General features: G+C 39.9%; 1 protein-coding gene across 1 annotated transcript in view; it reads right to left on the reverse strand.

Moving 5' to 3' along the window:
- PPA1 (inorganic pyrophosphatase 1) overlaps positions 1–17,500 on the reverse strand; it is a 316,559-nt gene that overhangs the window by 282,941 nt on the left and 16,118 nt on the right. The window contains exons 3-4 of the mRNA XM_044056626.1: positions 15,522–15,575; positions 5,827–5,946 (exon numbers count right to left, since the gene is read on the reverse strand). Coding sequence (XP_043912561.1) covers positions 5,827–5,946; positions 15,522–15,575 — 174 coding nt within the window. The remainder of the gene's footprint in view (positions 1–5,826; positions 5,947–15,521; positions 15,576–17,500) is intronic.

A 17,500-nucleotide genomic window follows, 5' to 3' on the forward strand; every position in this document is an offset into this window, starting at 1 on the left:
GCTGGAGCTGAAAAATAAGCTCATGTTATAGTGGGTAATAACAGACACTCCAAACACCATGCAGAATCAACAGTAACCATAACTAGGAGGATGGCCGATGTTGGAGGTACCTGCTCTACCCCAATAAATGCTAGAAACTCCACCACCAGAAAAATACAAGCACACCAAAATGCATTCTAGCACCAGAAAGAGAGAGAACCTGTTGGAGAGGGACAACATACAAACCATCTCCCATTCCTTTGATAGGAGTGAAGATGGAGAGAAACTGCCCATCTCATGAAACTCCACCTTCACAAGCTATTAATGACTGGGACAGAAGACTTCCTAACCGGAGAGGAAAAACAAATGTCCCTTCAAGGCAGAGTGCACAGATACATCAATAAGTAGGTCCAGCCACATAAGAAAACAAGCAGCAGTTATCCTTTATTCTAGTAGTGTGGACACAGACAATGTATGGAAAGGCATAGCTCCAGTTAAAACAAAATTACAGCATATTTGGCTTTAATAGCCAACTGCTTAGAAATAGCCAACTTAAAGAAACACTCAGTGCACTGCAAAGACAAGGCTCGACTGAGGAAACAGCCACAGGAGGAAAGCAGACTCCCTCAGTTTCCAGAGTAGCCACAAACCTTTATCTGTCTTAGCCTTTGCCTGCTGGTGTTCCAAAAAGAATGGAAAAGGCACAGGTGCTCTCCCCCATACTTAAAGCCATATTGTTAAATATGGTACAAATCATAAAAGTTCAGGAAAATTACCAATGGCACAAGTGATTTGTTGTACAACACACACGATATTGTTTGATGAACAAGGTAAAATGGCAGGACAGGGCTGAAAACCTGCAGTCTGATAAAACAGTCCTCACAGGGCAATGTCACCTAGAGGTAGAAGGAGGGGCTTCAAGTGGTCACCTACATAATCTCAAAACTAGCAGAAACAGTAGTTTTACTAAATTGTCTTGACAGCCTGGGGTCATTTAAACTATTGACAATGTTTAGCAAAACCAGGATAGCAAAGATGAGCAAGACAAAGGAATTAGTCTTTTAACCTTTTGTGCCCTATCGCGTTAGCAAATGTCATTGTTCCTCCCCCTAGCAAAAAAAGAGTAAATCTTAGCAAAACGTTTCCACATGCACACACTTACTGGAATTTTTCCATGAATGTCAAGGACCTCAAAAAATTCAGACTTCAGTTTCCAAGAAAAAAATATTGAACAGTTATACATGAAAGGTTAGCACAAAAAGCAGCATCAGCAGCCATCTAAAGTAAATAAACCATTCAAGATCGGAAACTGGTTACTCTCCAAGTCAGCTTGTACACAAAGGACTACTTCATTGTGTCAAAGATAAAGGGCTCAAGCCATTTCACTTACTAGCCAAGTTGTACGCCAGAATGAGAAATGGTAAGTGTGAACACTTTGGCCTTACCTTCAGATTTTTTTTTAATACCCATAATAGACCAGTCATCTGCCTTAAGCGAATTCTTTTAGACAATAAAACTGCAGTGGCAGTGTCATTATTAACAATGCTCAATTTACAACATCCATAACTTGTACTATAATTCTGCAATAGAAACTGATTTGATTTTAATTTTTCCATTCTACTAACATATTGGGATTCTGACAGTTTAAGTGTGAAGTTACCCTTCCTACATTCAGAATTGCAAGCAACAATTTAAATTAACTATTCAGCATAGTAGATACAGGAACTTAAATTGCTTTTCAGCTTCATACATAGCAAAAACAAACTTGTACTTGAGGCACTGCCTTCAAATCCAAAAATAGCACAAAAGCAGTCAAAACCAGTCAGACTGGCTAACATCTGAACTACCATTTACATACACTTTTCTAAACCAAGATCATAAGTTTCAATGTGGTACCTTGCAGTCAAGAAATACAAAGTATTTTCCAGTCATTTCAAACTTTCATATTATCCTGACACTTGTACATACATTACAGATTAGATAGGTGTTAAGAGATCCTGGATTTTCCTGGTCAGGAAAATGTATGGTCTCTCCAGCTGCTGCATGTGCTTGGCAAGGTACATGCCGAAGGGGGCACTGTACTAGACAATGAGTCTTTCCAGTGTCCAGGCAGGACTAGAAGAAAGCATTTTAATTTTTCACTTCACTACATACTTAATTTGTTAATGGTATGTCTAGAGCAAATTTTAACAAGTTTAAATTTTAATCTATAATCAGACATCACCTAATTATTAGGTTCCTATGTTATTTCTAAGCTTAGGGCCAAGGAAACCACTAAGTTGAACAGTATCACAAAGTACTGGTGAGAGATTTGTGTTACCACATCAAGTAGATGTTTACATATACAAGGTGAAAAACTTTGCCAGGAGTACTCTGCTTGAAGGGGAACCTATTCCATAAATGAAGAATAAGCAGGTAAGGTAATGTCGCAGTACAGGTCTGTATTTACCCTTAGTTCTTACCAAGTGAAAGTGTTCAAAGAGACTGAAGGGTCATTCACAGCATAAATAGCTAAGCAGAGATCTGATCCTAATGGCAAGACAGGCAGAGTTCACTCCAGATTGCCGTGGTCCAGATTTCAGATGGAAGCCAGTTGTTTTCCAAGAAAGGAACTACTCAGCACTTTTCATCTCATAATGGCAGCCACACATTATATGTTTGGTTAAAGCTACAAGAGTTTCTTCTGTAGTTTTTCATAACCCACTGATGGCTGCAGAGTCAAAGGAAGCTCTTCTGCCATACCCTCTCACACACAAGCAGGCACTGATATGAGAGTACAAGAACACACCCTCCTGGTATACAGCTACTATTTCTGCAAAAGCCTCCACTTTCGGAGAAAAGTCAGCCAACCTGGAACTACCATGCCTCCCCCTACAGTGGGGAGGTGGTTGCAGTAAGCCACACTCTTCCACACTCCTCAGCTTTTCCAGCCCAAGCTGCTACTCAAACTAGGGTCAGTCAGGGCTTAATTCCTCTATGCCACAAAGGAGTTTATAAACCAAGTTAGAACTTATAACTGTTTAATGACTGCTGCTGCTGTTGTCTTTCGGCTTTTTAATGACCGCTGCTGTTGTCTTTCGGCTTTTCCCGGTTAGGGGTCACCACAGTGGAACTCCGGTCCGCTAATGATCGGCAGTAGACGTTCAACCTTCAAAGGCACGCCCATTTACACAGGTCTTTCGAATGTCCATCCAACCGCGGGCAGGACATGCAGACTCCACACAGAAGGCACTCCAGCAGAGAATCGAACGGGAGAACCTCTTGCTGTGAGGCAACACTACCACTGCACCACCGTGGATGTCATAACTGTTTAATGTGACTGCTGCAAACTATAAAATGCAACTCATTTGTTTACAAGGTAGCACAAGTGCCAAATATCCTCTGCAAGTTTGTGGTACTCTTCTTATAGCTTAGGAGAATTCTTATAGCTTTGGAGAATACTTCACCAATCTACAAGACAAGTCAGCCCTTCTCTTTCAGGAACTAAACTTATTTCACTCAGATCCACATTTAACAAAATGAACCCAACTTGTTCCTGTAAATTCACACAAGATGGCCTCCTTCCTCTGGCTAGGCTTCCATCATTATTGGAAAGAAGCCAAGCCTAAGACACAGACAGCTTTAAAGTTGTGCTAAGGAATTGTAAGGTAGTATATTAATGCCCCTCATCCTTCCAAATAAATACCAGGCCTTGTATCCATGGACGACTAACTTGCATTTCCTTTTCTTACGCAGATGCTGTTCTTCCGCAGATGCTGTTCAGTGGTCCACCACAGCAAATATTGGTCTGTAAAGCATTTTTAATGCATTTTGCAATTAGACTCCAAAAACTATTAAATCTCAATGAAGGTTCAACACAGCTATTACCAAATACATAATGTGGCAATTAATGCCTGACAGCCTTACTAAAATTGAATTTTCTGTCCAAAGCATTAGTTCCACTAGTATTCTTGCAGAGCATTTCACACACTATGGCTCATCAACCTTTATATATAAAAAAACAAAAAAAAAAAAAAAACTCCATCAGTACTTCTATCAAAATCATACTGGTTACAGCATAGATCACACCATTTTCAAGTGATGCAGTCACAGTATCAAATCTGGCCTATTAGCTACAAAAAGGAAACAATCCCTTAATGCAGGTGTAACACCCATTCCAAAAGATGCTTCCACTGGACAAATTCAATATCCCTCATCAGCCTTCGAAAACATGGCTTATACTTGCAACAAAGGTATAATTTGGGAAAGGTCACAGTTACAAAAGTAACTCAAAAGGTCCATGTTGCTCATTTCTCAACAGGATAAGCTAATAAGTGGAAGAGGAACAGCCAGTTCCTACACACTCCTATAGCACAATGAGCCAAAAAATACACTGCAGTAGCAGCAGGAAAACTTGCAATTCATCACTTACCCTAACAATTTAAACAGACCGAATGGAAGAGGACTCCAAACAAGTCTGAAGCCCGATTCAACATTTGTTTAGACTTGCTCAAAATTAAAATACTCAAAATGTACATTCAACTCCCAAGGAAAGCCCTTACCCCGGAGAGGCAGTGGTCTTAAAGAGCAAACAGCACACACAGAAGATAACAGACTAAACAAAACAGGTAGACATGTCATATTAAGCTGTTCCTTCCCACAAGTCTCCATTGTCCTACAAAGAACTTCTTAGAAGGGCCCTTAACCCTCAGTCTTGGTTACCCTCCTCCAAAGATAAACAAGGATGTTCAGTTGTTTGTTCTTAAGTATATAGAAGGCTCAGGTGTTAATCTGGCTATTTAGTACAGCAAGCATCTTAACAGTAGCCAAATAAATAAAACACTACCAATTTACTAAACATCCAACTGTAAATAGGTGAAAGTACTAGGTTAGCTGCCTTTGAGGGCCATTTTAAGCCTAACCAATTTCCTTTTGTGCTCAAAATAACCTCTCTCATTTGTTATAGATTGTACTTGTGCATGCCATGGTCAGGAGCTACATATTACCCTTAATAAAAATAACTGAGATCATACCATCGATAAGCTGAGGGGACTCATCTATGGCAAAGCATTTAGGACCAGCCTGTCCTTTTAGTAAGGACTCTGTTGGCATTCCAGCTGCAAGTGTCTGGACAGATACATACCAAAGGGGGCCTTGTATTCAATGACTGGCCTAATGAGGCCCAAATAAAGAGGGACAAGGACACCCCCAGATCTAGACAAAATCCCTTTGTTTATAAGCTGTGCAATATAAAAGCACTTTCTTAAAACCAACAGACATATTGGTCAAAAGTTAGATCACTGTCCACAAGTTCTCAAACCCTGAACAAAATGGGTCAGCTCTTAGGTGTGTACTGTCAATGTGGTAGTTTCCTGGGGTAGATTACCTCCTAAAGAATATAATGCAAATTAATACAATTATATGCATATATTCGTTCAAATGAATAATGTGAACATTAGAGAGCAGATAAAATGCCATATTTAAAATTAATGTACATGAAAACACAAAGGATACCTAGCAATGCCACAGTAATAACAGAGGGTGGACAGTGACTACTTGTCAATGCTAATATGATAATCAAACATTAGCAGGTGTTCATGAAGTTTAGTTCAGCTAAAAAAAAAAAAAAAAAAAAAAAAAAAAAAAAAAAAAAAAAAAATCAAAGCCTATTTAAATGCTCATGAACAGATGCCCTACATGTTCAAGTTTTCACCTCTCCCAAGGTAGTACTGTATACAGTTTATTCATGGGCTTACCATTTAACAGTTGTATACTTAACCCTTACCACTACAGAAAAAAAATAATTACATCAACCCACTGCAAAGGCTTTATTATACACCTAAATCTGCTGTTCCAAACACAGATTACCTGTGGTAAGGCTCCATAGTTCCAGATGTAACCCTTGTGGGGAAATATGTTCGCAACAAAACGAAGTTTCCCTTTCTTAACATCTTGTTTGATGGGGTTAAGAGGTTCTTTTGTAGCGATCTGGAGAATACAAAAGCATATCTAAAGTCAAAAAATTGTATACTTTTAAACAGTAAAAAATGCTTGGTTTTCTTCAAACCAATACCACTCAACTCAATTCACTAATACAACAGCAATCACCCAGGGGAGGAAAAACTGCACAGAACACTCAAATGCAAATCCATGATAAATTAGTAACCAGAACTACCAGATGGCAGAAGGGTGCATTCAGAGAGTACAAACTGTACATTAAATATAATGTAGGTTATGTAGCCACGACAAAAAAGGACAACCTTAGAAAATAACTGGCATCACATGCACAAGAACACAGTCAGAGGAAAAGAAAAAAGTTCTATTCAATTTAATTCTTACTGCAGGCCAACAAGAAAAACCAACAAGTTTTGTGAAGAATGGAGGGAAGGAACAGCACAGTCATTTGCTAGTAAGCATCTCTGCTTAAGAGGTAACCTGATAGCAATACACTGCTACGTCAACAGCTCTGCATTTCCACAAAGCTAGATAAGTTTTCCATTAATGAAGTGGGTCCTACAAGTTAAAGCCAAAGACAGTCAAGTCTCAGCAAATGAGGACCATAGCTCAACACACCATTGTATCGCAAGTTAACAGATCGCACTCCGTGGAGACAGAGAAAAAAAGAGCAGCATTTAACTACAAACAGCCCTTCCCGAAAAGGGAAAAATGGCTGCTGACCACTGAAATATTTGAAACATCAGCATTACTGCAGACATTTAATCTGACAGGCATCAACACACCTGGTACACAAATATTCTTGCAGCATGCATATACTTAAATGATCCTGTTGTTGTGGGTTTGAGCAACCTCTATCAGCAGGCAAAATTCACAAGTTCTCAGGAAGTGTCCAGTAAGGTGCACATCTGAGGGCCAAGGGAACTATCAAAATGCTCAAGCAAAGGTGTAATTTTCCAAGTTGTCTGATGTAAACCATTCGAGATCTAGAATTCTAAAGGCAAACTGAAAAAAAAACTTTTGCAACCCTTTCTATTTTCCTCTTACCTCCATTACTTGGCATTCTTACCTAGTGTACTACTCCATTACCACCTGTCTACAAGAGATCCCACTAATCCCCATACTAAGTGCTTCTCATCTCTGCAGTGCTCTATTACAAACCCCTCCTCTATCTTTTCCATGAGCATCCCTCTGCCTAAAATCAACCCCCCCCCCTCACTTTCTAGCATCTAAAACCAAGACTAAGTACTTTACTTGCAACCCATTTAATTTCAAACTTTACCAACTTCATGTAGTCCTGCTTCTATCAGGAGACATGCATCCAAATCCTGGCCCATCCATCACCCCATCATGCATAAGCTCTACCTCTCCCAACTTAACTCGTCCTCTCCAAACAAACATTTCCTTTTACTCTATGAATGCCCATAGTATTCTAAACAAAGTTAGTGAAATCCATGCCTGGATAGCCTTCCCCACCCCTAATGTCATCACCCTAACAGACTTGGCTAAAACCCCAAACCCCTGATAAAAGACATTCTCCCCCCTAGTTATAACATACTCCAAAAACTGTAGAAAAGACAAACCAAAGTAGGAACAAGCAGCACCCCAAAGTCTTCAGCTCTATTAAAATTGAGTAAAAAAACTGGTAGCAAATCACAAGTAAAAAGTTAAGCGCTTTTCATTTAGTTTAGTAACTAGACTCCTTCAGACAAACAACTCAAATTCGCTTAAATACACTTCCCCCTTCTTTCTCCTGTTAACTTACTTAATATGTACCAATTAGACATAAATTACCTTAAACTTTGCAGCAAAAATTAAGCTAATCAATGCTACTACAACATAGTACAATAACAAAATAGAATGAAATAAAATGAAGCAAGCTACTGTATTTTGAAAAGATAAACAAAAGAAATCCTATCAGCCTTTACATTCCAAAATGTTAGTTACAAAACTAAAATGCAATAATTATTAACCTCAGGAGTTTTATAATTAGTTAATTCCCTATGCATAACTTATAACAACAAATTAAAGGCTATAAAAAAAGTAAGATAGGCATAAAAATAAAGAACCTACCTACATCCTTTTTTAATAATGCTGTTGTATTTTACATAAAACATTAAATTTTAAACTACCTGCTCAAGCGCTTAAGTCTCAAGAGGCACTGGTTGGAACAGTCGCTACCTGGATAGTGGCAAGCATCCAACTGGATCTGCCACATTAATTATTTTTTCTCCAATGAGTAGAGGTCTTGGTCTACACCCCTTACATCTTTTGGGATATGATCAATAACTTTAAACCTGAAGCTGTGAGTAGGGTTCCCTTTAATATGACTAGCTAGGGCATTTTCGATTTTCTCTTTTCTGATACAATTAAAGATGCTCATATACCTGCTTTCATAATCTAGGATTGGTTTTCCCGATGTAGAAAGCGGGGCATAGATTGACATTGAGCTAGGTTTATAACCTAGGTAGAATTAGAATTAAATCTACCTGATGTAATGGTGTAACGTTGATCCAATATAAAATGTGTACCCTATATATATATATATATATATATATATATATATATATATATATATATATATGAATTTACAATACTTACAGGATTTACATTTGGTCATACCTGGGTTCCTTACAGTTCTAATGTTACTTGCCTCCAAAAGGTTTTTCAAGTTCTTACTCTTCTTAAACGTAAGAGAGGGAAGTGACCCCCAATATTGGACGCAATTCAGAATTAATGGTTACTCAACAAATTAAAATTTTTCTTTAATTACTGAAAGAATCTGTCCACTTTCTGAGCTAAATGTTAGTATGAGAGAGACCAGGGACCGGTTTGTCACTTGGTTGGTAACTGTTAGTCATGTTATGGGAAAAGGCTTTCCCCTGTAATAATGGGGTGTAGATACCATTAGACCTCTTCTGTGTGATCACTGTCATGATTTCCTCAATAAGGTCTCTCGAATACCCACCAGAAAACAAACATATCAGCTATTTTTTCACATTCCTTCAAAACTTCACTATCAACTGTGAGCATTCTTGCGGCCCGAACTAACTGGCCTTTGATTACGGATTTTTTTTTTATGGTGGAAGGGATGTGAACTACTGAAATGTAAGTATGCATTTGAGAAGGTGTCTTTCCTATGGATTCTGACAGCCATTCTTTTAGGAGTTCAATCTTGAGAGTTCAATGTCCAAATGAGTTAGTCTCTTTATGGAAGGTACAAGTAAATTTCAAAAAAACTCAGCAGTCTGATTTAAATGTTCAATAAACTGCACAACTTCATCCAAGCTGCCTTTACGGATGACAAATATGTCATCCAAAAAGAGCGTGTAAAATAATACCCTATCCATAAGGTGTCTGTGTAAAAATGTGCTCCTTTTCCCAGTAGGCCATAAGCTGGCCCCACATGGGGACCCCATAGCCACCCCAATTTTCTGTAAGTAAAACTGGTTATCAATCAGAAATTAGTTAACACAATGCCCAGCAAAATGCTGACTAATTTGGTCTCTGCTAAAGGGGCCCCTTTCTCACCAAGGAACCAAAGTACATATTAGATTCCTTTCTCTTGTGGAATGGACATATAAAGATCCCAAACAGATAGTCAAGAAGTTGAACTCTTCCTGATAAGGAAGTTCATTTAATTTAGATAAAAAAGGACCAAAAAAGTCTTTACAAATTTGATCTTCATTCCCATGATGAATCTTCAAAATGTTAACTACTACCTTGGCTATAGGATAGGTTATACTTTGGAGATCATCTACTAGTGGCCTCATTGGTGGATAGATCATCTACTAGTGGCCTCATTGGTGGATCTGTTAAAGATCTATGTATTTTAGGCACACCGAACCAGATTGGGGTTCTAGGAGCTAACATAGTTAAACAGCTCAACAAGGGCATGTCTAAGTCATTCAGATGTTACTTGATCTTTCTAGAAGCTAAGTTGAATTCATTCAAACTGACTAAGGTATAATGATCAGTATCCAAAAGCGTGGTCATCTTTTGGATATAAAAAAAAAAAAAAAAAAAATCAATCAATCATTCTCCATGATCACCAATCCTCCCCCTTTATCAGGTTTTAGGATTCTAATTGGTAGCTGTCGGAAATCATTAAAGGCTGCCCAGTCGTCACACCTACATTCCTTGTAAAGTTAAATTTCTCTGTTAATGAATTCGTGAAGCAGATTTCGCATATTTTTTCAAACGTTGCTATAAGTGGATGACTTAGTGGGTTAAAAAAGTAACAGCTATATGGTACTCTGGTGCGATTTTCTGTTCAGCTTTGAAGAGAACCTGCAAGTTAACATTTTGATGTACTGCGTGAACTCCAAAATAATAATTGTATCATATTTGCTGGTTTAGTGGGTACAAATGATAAACCCTTTGCTAATAATTCCATTACATTAGATTTAACTTGAAATCCAGAAAAATTATATATGCTGAAATCCCTTCTCATTAGTAATAGTGAGAGGGGGCACTGTTTGCCTATAAGACTCATATTTGGTTCAACATTCACATATGAAAGATGAACCCTACCCTTATGAAAAATCAGATAAGGAGGTTTACCAAATGCCTGCAACTCAAATTAATTTAGCTTAAGTAAGGGTTACAAGGAATTCTTCTAGCAGAGAAAATTTAGTTCCACTGAAGCTGCTGGTTCAAGGTTGAGGTGGGGGTGGTAGAGCCATGGCCTGTAACATTACAGTAATGTCCCAAGGAGGAACTGGGGCCATCAGAGGATACCTGAGAAGGAAGATTCCTCACAAAAAAATAGCTTACGACAATTTCAATAAAAGCAACGTGGCACTGATTTTCTCCCACATGAAAGTTAGAAAGGGATGCTAGCTGTACTTTAATGGCTATAAGACACAGTAGCCCCTTCCTTGAAATAACCCTACCAGAAAATCCAGAAGAGGGTAAACTGAGCTGCGAAATTATCTTGCCTTTTGGAGGAGGCCCAGACAGCAAATCTCTTACACTTTTTAGACCTTCCTGGTGGCAGTTTTTTTTTTTTTTTTTTTTTTTTGTGATGATGGTATGGAGTAAAGAAAAAAACAGAAATCCTAGCTATCACTGGAATTGGAGAAACCAAGTGGTTACTCTCAGGGACCAGATGCAACAAGTGAGACCGACCGAAAAGGTGAAACAGGAGAGCCGGGCAAAGATCCCTCCACTAAGGAGAGAGTTTCAGATAAAACCAAAAGGAAGACAGGATTCACATTGAAGAGGTCAAAATCTGGAGACGAGAATCACTGGTGCTGTGCACCAAACAAGTGGAAAAAGCAGAAATGCAAACAGGAGACCAGAAGGCCCCAAGTGAGTCAGTGTTCCTCTGTGACTTTCCCTCATGGGCAATAAAGGGAAAGTAGCTGCTGCATTTCATGCTTAGAGGGAACATTAAGCTACTACAGCAAGACAGGCCCCAGTGGCCGAATACAGTGGTCGTCGCAGACTAAGGGACCACTCATGAAGCAGGAGAAAGGATTCCCTACAACAAAGGAAATCCCTTGGATGTACACTGCTGTTAGACAGCACTGGGAAGACACTGCCAAACCCCTCACGGTTTCACAATAGTGTATAGAAGTGGGTTCCCCCTAGTTTGTTGATGTACCAGACCACAGCCATATTGTCTACTCTGGCAGGAAATCACACCCTTGGGGAGGGAATCCTGAAAGGCCCACAACAATAAGACTGCCCTCATCTCAGACATTGATAGGAGGTTTGACATCTAAACATGTCTTTGTGCTTGGACAGTCTTCCCCTTCCAAATACCCACATCACCCACCCCAAAAAGGAGGCATCTATGGTCACCGCTTTGTTGGCAAGTGGAAAGATGAATGTGCAACTGAAACCCTCTAGTGGGGAGCTCAATCAGCAACAAATATGCCTGCATTTTCCAGTTAGTCAGACACCAATATACACAACCTTACAGTCCACTGCAATATCCTTATGTAAAATCTGGTATGTGAACCAGTGTTATCAAAAATGCCACAGACGCAGTAACCAAAAAATGAACACCGCCAGAGGACTGGAGACAGAAAGGACCCCGGAAGCCTCCCGATGTAGAGAACACCCTAGTCTGAAGTTTAGGAATTTGAGAAACTGTCTAGGTGGCACAGTATGATCGTATTGACTGGACCAACGTCAGCTGGCTTTTCTTCAGATGCCTAGTAATCCCCAGGTGGTGAAAAGTTTTAGCAAGTCGTCCCATGGTCTAAACAAGTAGATCCCTTGTGAATGCAGTGAGGAGCCAGTCATTAAAATAAGGGAACAATCAGCACCCTTACAGACCCAAGTCCACTGCTACTACTGCCATGCACTTTGGTCTCACCACAACCCAAAGGGTGCTCAAAGGCAGAGCGCTTCACTAAATGGTCTTGTCACCAGCACAAAGCCAAGGAACCCTCTGAACTGCATTACTATTTTTATGCAATAGTCAACACCCTGAAGGTCCAACAATCACACCCAATCATCCTTCAACAGCAGGCAGGATGGACTGAACTGTGACTATCTAGAATTTCATCTACTTTACAAACTGGCTGAGGTGGCAGAGGTCCAAAACAAGCCTCGGGTACCAGTTTTTTTTTTTTTGAAAAAGAATCTAGTAGACTCCAGATCCTTGCTTGTCAGAAGGGACCTCCAGAAGCATCTGCCTTCTAGCAGCTTTACAAACCATGCTGCAAATTATTTCCTCTCACTGGATGGCACATTATAAGTTTGTTTGGTTGAAGTAGCTTCTGGCTTGAATCTCCTGAGTGCGCAGGGGTGAGTGCCGCCCTCAAATGCCTCCAGTGTGTGGCAGTCAGATGACTGTTCAGGAGCACTGTTAAGGTTTCTCAGACAAGGAAATTCAAAGCCCCCCCCCAAGACTGCAGGCCATGTCTGCACAGAGGCAGTCTGTCAAAATTATTTTCCCTCTGCTCTCATCAGAAAATTCCTGAGCTGAGAGATCTTCCATCTGGATTTGCATCTTCAAACTTCACATCATCCTGTTGGCATCTGCTATGGATAGATTCTAAAAACTAAGACCCGAAAAAAGTCAAAGGTTGTCTGCAAAACCAATGCACTAATCTGCCTTATAGACTGGGAGAAAAGAGCTGAGAAATTATTGTCTCTAGAGAACCTATTTTGATCCGGTCTCAAAACAGCCATCAGATCTTGCAGCCTAGGAGTTTTGTGAAGCCAGGCCAGATGGACCTGATGGATCAATGGTTCTTTTCAGAGCCCGATAGTTATCCTTGCCATCAGATTTCTTTGCTTCTCTCTGCGCCTGTCCCCTTTTTTCTCTTCTGTCTTCTGCCTTCTCTCTCTTTACAGGTTCTAGCATTGCTCACATTATTGGCAGAAAGGAAAGCAGAGGTATGACAAGGAGCCTATTCTCATGTGGTGGCAGGGGAAAAACTTTCAGCATCAATTTGTTTCTCCTATCTATTAGAGTCCTGGACCCAAACGAAGTGCAACACTCACTCCACATCCAAGTGATCCTCACCAAAGCAGTACACATACTGGGGGGTTTGGAGGGGGGGGGGGGGATCTTGTAGTTCTTGAAACCAGAAGCCTGGTTGCTCATGATTAACCAGGCTTCCTTACATGTGCTGTAAATATGTATATGTATATATATATATATATATATATATATATATATATATATATATATATATATAAAAATAAATAAATGTATATGTGGGGAAGAGGGTAAAAGCAAGAAGATAAACCTGCAACTGTAAAACTCACAACTAGGGAAAGTATGGTGAAGGTAACGCTATGAATGGGGTACATTCTAAACTTTTTGAAAAAAGGGGATGGCTAAGAATTTTACTCCTCTGAAAACTGAAACACACTCTGCAGATCACATCCAAACAGGTGTCAAAACAAGATGAGACATATCACAGGAATGAAAAGGAATTATGGGTAGGTGGAGGAGTCTGAGCTCTTGATCCAAGAAACAAAAAAGGTGCCCATGTCAGATCAGATAACCCATAGGCTGTGTTGGACAGAACATTAGATCTTGTGTGTATTCCATTTAAAAATCAAAACATCTACATCCAGCGTCTTGCACATTTCAGAAGTTGAACTGATGCAATGTAGCACTTGCTCAGTGCATTGGGAAGGTTCAGACAGATACAGTTTTCATCCTTCCCTCTACAAAATGTGGAACAAAGTTTACGAATAACTTCATCTAGGGAGCACTCAGGAGGAGTGTTAAAATGCATTAGTGTATAAAGTTCACAATTCAGTAATTACCATGGATATTGGTCCTAAAACATTCTTGGCACTGGAAATGAGAGACCCTCTCTATGTAAGCATGGACTTGAAATCAAACAGAGTATCCTTCCTCACAATGAGGTTCATATGAAAAATATGGACACATGTCTTCTCAATGTAAGATAGGAGACTAAATCCATCATAACTGAAGGATGAAACAGTCTCAAGAAGCTCCTCCACTAAAGGACTGAACAGTTCCTCAGAACTTTGCTGAGGTAGGAGCACTTCCAAATCATAATAGATTTTGTTTTGGAAATAAGACAATTAATTTTCAGAGAACCACTAGACAAGTGTGGATAATCATAATGGAGCAAGCTGAGAAGGTTACAAGACTGGAACAGAAAGATTACTTTTAAATTAAGCCTCTGATATTAAAACTTACATGAGCAAAGCAAATGCAAGAGAGCCCAAAACAAACCCCTTGTTGTACCTTCTCTGCCAGAGAGAGCAGGGATCACCATGGCACTCGCTGTACAGCAATCCTAAAAATCACAAACAGGCCAGGATCTGCATTGGATTCCCCCCCCCCCCCCACAGACACAGTAACTGCACAAATAGGTATACTAAGCATGTTCAGAAAATGCACTGCAGAACCCTAGCTTAATGGCAGTTCCACGCAGCAGAATACAGATTAAATGCCAATTCATTGCATCAGATCAGTAGATGAGCTATACTGCCTGTGAATCTCTACAGAAAATAGGGTATGAATTGACGTGACAACAATCTCCTCAAACATAAATTTCAACACCAGAAACTGGCCAAAGGGACACACACCAATTGCAAGGTAGCAGCATCTGTCAGAATGATGCACAAGTTAAAGAGCTTGTCACCGCTTACACTTCTAAAACACTGCCCAAGCAGTTAGCTTTTATGGTACTTGCACTTGCTTTCATAGCAGGATAGAACAGCATTAACTGCTGCACTTTACGGTATGCTTTCAATCTTTATGAAAAAAGTGCATCTATACCAATAAAAGTCACATCAGCTGACGTGATAGGGAATAGAGTTAAAGTCTACACAAAGCTTAAGATGTTCAACAACGGGACAGAAATGATTCGGGTTCAGTGTCAAAGCAACTTTATCGTGAAATGACATGCACTGTGACAAGTTTTTTCACCCCATCTCTCTAGATCATACTTGAAGGTCAATGAGTCATTATATTATGCAAACATTTAAGGCTCTGCATTCTACCACCCACACCACAAATTTTAATTCCAGTCCTGAAACTACAGTCAAGCACAAGGGAGATTGGTGGTAGCAAGCGTCAGCCTCTAACGTACGAGTCACAATATCGCTGCCCATTTCACAAAAACTTATAGAAGTAAATAAAAAGTGCAAGTGCATACCTCCATTTTCGCATTTGTCCAGCGTGGAACTTCAACCACCATGTTGAACACATTCTGAAAAACAAAAACCATGAACAAATCACAAGAATCAAGTACATGTATGTCTGGCACTTCCTGTAAATAGCAAAAATGACAAAATGGAAGACTAGAACCAGCCATGATTTCCTACATTTTCTTCCAGAAGACCAATGAAGTAAACATTATTGCCACAGTTGGAGACCCCCCCCCCCCACCCTGTACATTGCACTAGTCTGGCTTTTACTTGTTAGCATGTTCAGATTAAGACTTGTTCTCTCCATATTACAAAAGGAAACCAGTTTTGAAAACAGCCATAGACCTCCGTTTGTATGCGGCTGTGAAAGCAGCTAGTAGTGAATTCCAGAAGAAGAATTTAATCAACTTTTGCCTTAATACCCTAAACCGGGTTGTCAAACAGTACTAAAAACTGATTTATGTACCTTTAAGTTGGAAGCTCAGGCTTCTTAAACTCAGCTGGTATAAAATTAAGCACATCACTCAAATTCTGGTATTAGACATGAGAATACTATAAAGGAAAGGGTCAGTCAAAAAAAAAAATTCAATTCTACCACGGACTACAGCTCATGAGTGGAGGTCTCAGATTATGAACCCACTCTTCACCACAAACAGATTCCACTCCATAATGAAAGATATTACAAGAACAAACACTTTCTCCACAGATTCAAAAAGCCAAGCAAAACCTCTATCCTGCAGTACAAAAATGGGAGTCACCAAATATGGTCACTCTCCAAATGATATTTTGGATCAAACACACACCCCCTCACAAAGAGCTCTGTTTTCATGCCAAAATATTTCCAAAACAAAAAAGTGAATGTACAGGTGCAAGTAAATTTGTAACAAAAGATGTTCCAACAGATGACTGTTGCAGTAGCTAAAGCTATTTGATTATACCCTAAGCAAGGGTATAGCCCAATCAGCCAGTTTTCAAACCTACAGGGCATATTCCAGGAGCCCAAACTGCCAGTGGCTTGAGTAAGGTAGCTAGGGTGCCAAATGCTTCAGAGCCTTCCTGCCCCAAAAATGGAGATTAAAGCCCTGAAAGGAAAAAAAAATGGTAGGAAATGACCAACCCCCCCCAACACCCACACACCCCCCCAACACCCACCCACAACACCCCAACACACCCGGACCCTAGCAATACAAGCAAAGAACCAAGCAAGAGGTCTAGGAGGAGTAGCAATACAAGCAAAGAACCAAGCAAGAGGTCTAGGAGGAGTATAGGACTGGAAAGTGCTCACTTAATATCTAATTTTATGGCAAAGTTAGACAAGTGCATCATGTTCAGCTTTAGTTCATTGCTGCAGTAACCCAAGCTATCTAGGTAGATTAGCACAGCGAAGGAATAGACTGGGGGAGGGAAAGAATCCAGGAGTCCCTGAAGAACCGTCCTTGCAAGACTCTTCTGAACCTGGAAAAGGAATCCAGTTTAATTTAGGAATGCATGTACAGAAGACAAAGAGCAACCTTTTACAAAAAGACACAAATGAAGCTAAAGCCCTGGTATGGATTACTGGAGTCTGGCACTTGGAACTGACAGTGTAAGCTAAACAAAAATTAACGTCTGAATTGCTTACAAACTGGAATGCGCTAAGCATCTATTAAGTCCAATGATGCCCTCCTGCACCTTCATAAGACGCAACAGGGTTTTTGTAGGGTAACATTTTGAATTTTGAAATCTTGACAAAGATCAAGAAAGGAGAGGTCTAGGACTGGTCTTAAAGTTCCATTTCTTTGCAACTAAAAAAGCCCTTGAATAAGCCCCACGCCCCCAAGCAGAGGACAAATGATATACCCAAGCCACCATTTTCTTTAATATAGGAGCAAACAGGGATGTCTGATTTGTAGGATGAATATGAGCACCCTACAAAGGGGAAGGAGGTCCCTCTGCCATCTGTACCCACTTGCTGGATGGTGACTTTTCAGATTTCATGCCACTACGG

The sequence above is a fragment of the Protopterus annectens genome, chromosome 14.part0, assembly GCF_019279795.1.
Source record: "Protopterus annectens isolate FY-2018-M chromosome 14.part0, PAN1.0, whole genome shotgun sequence".
Taxonomy (NCBI): Eukaryota; Metazoa; Chordata; order Ceratodontiformes; family Protopteridae; genus Protopterus; species Protopterus annectens.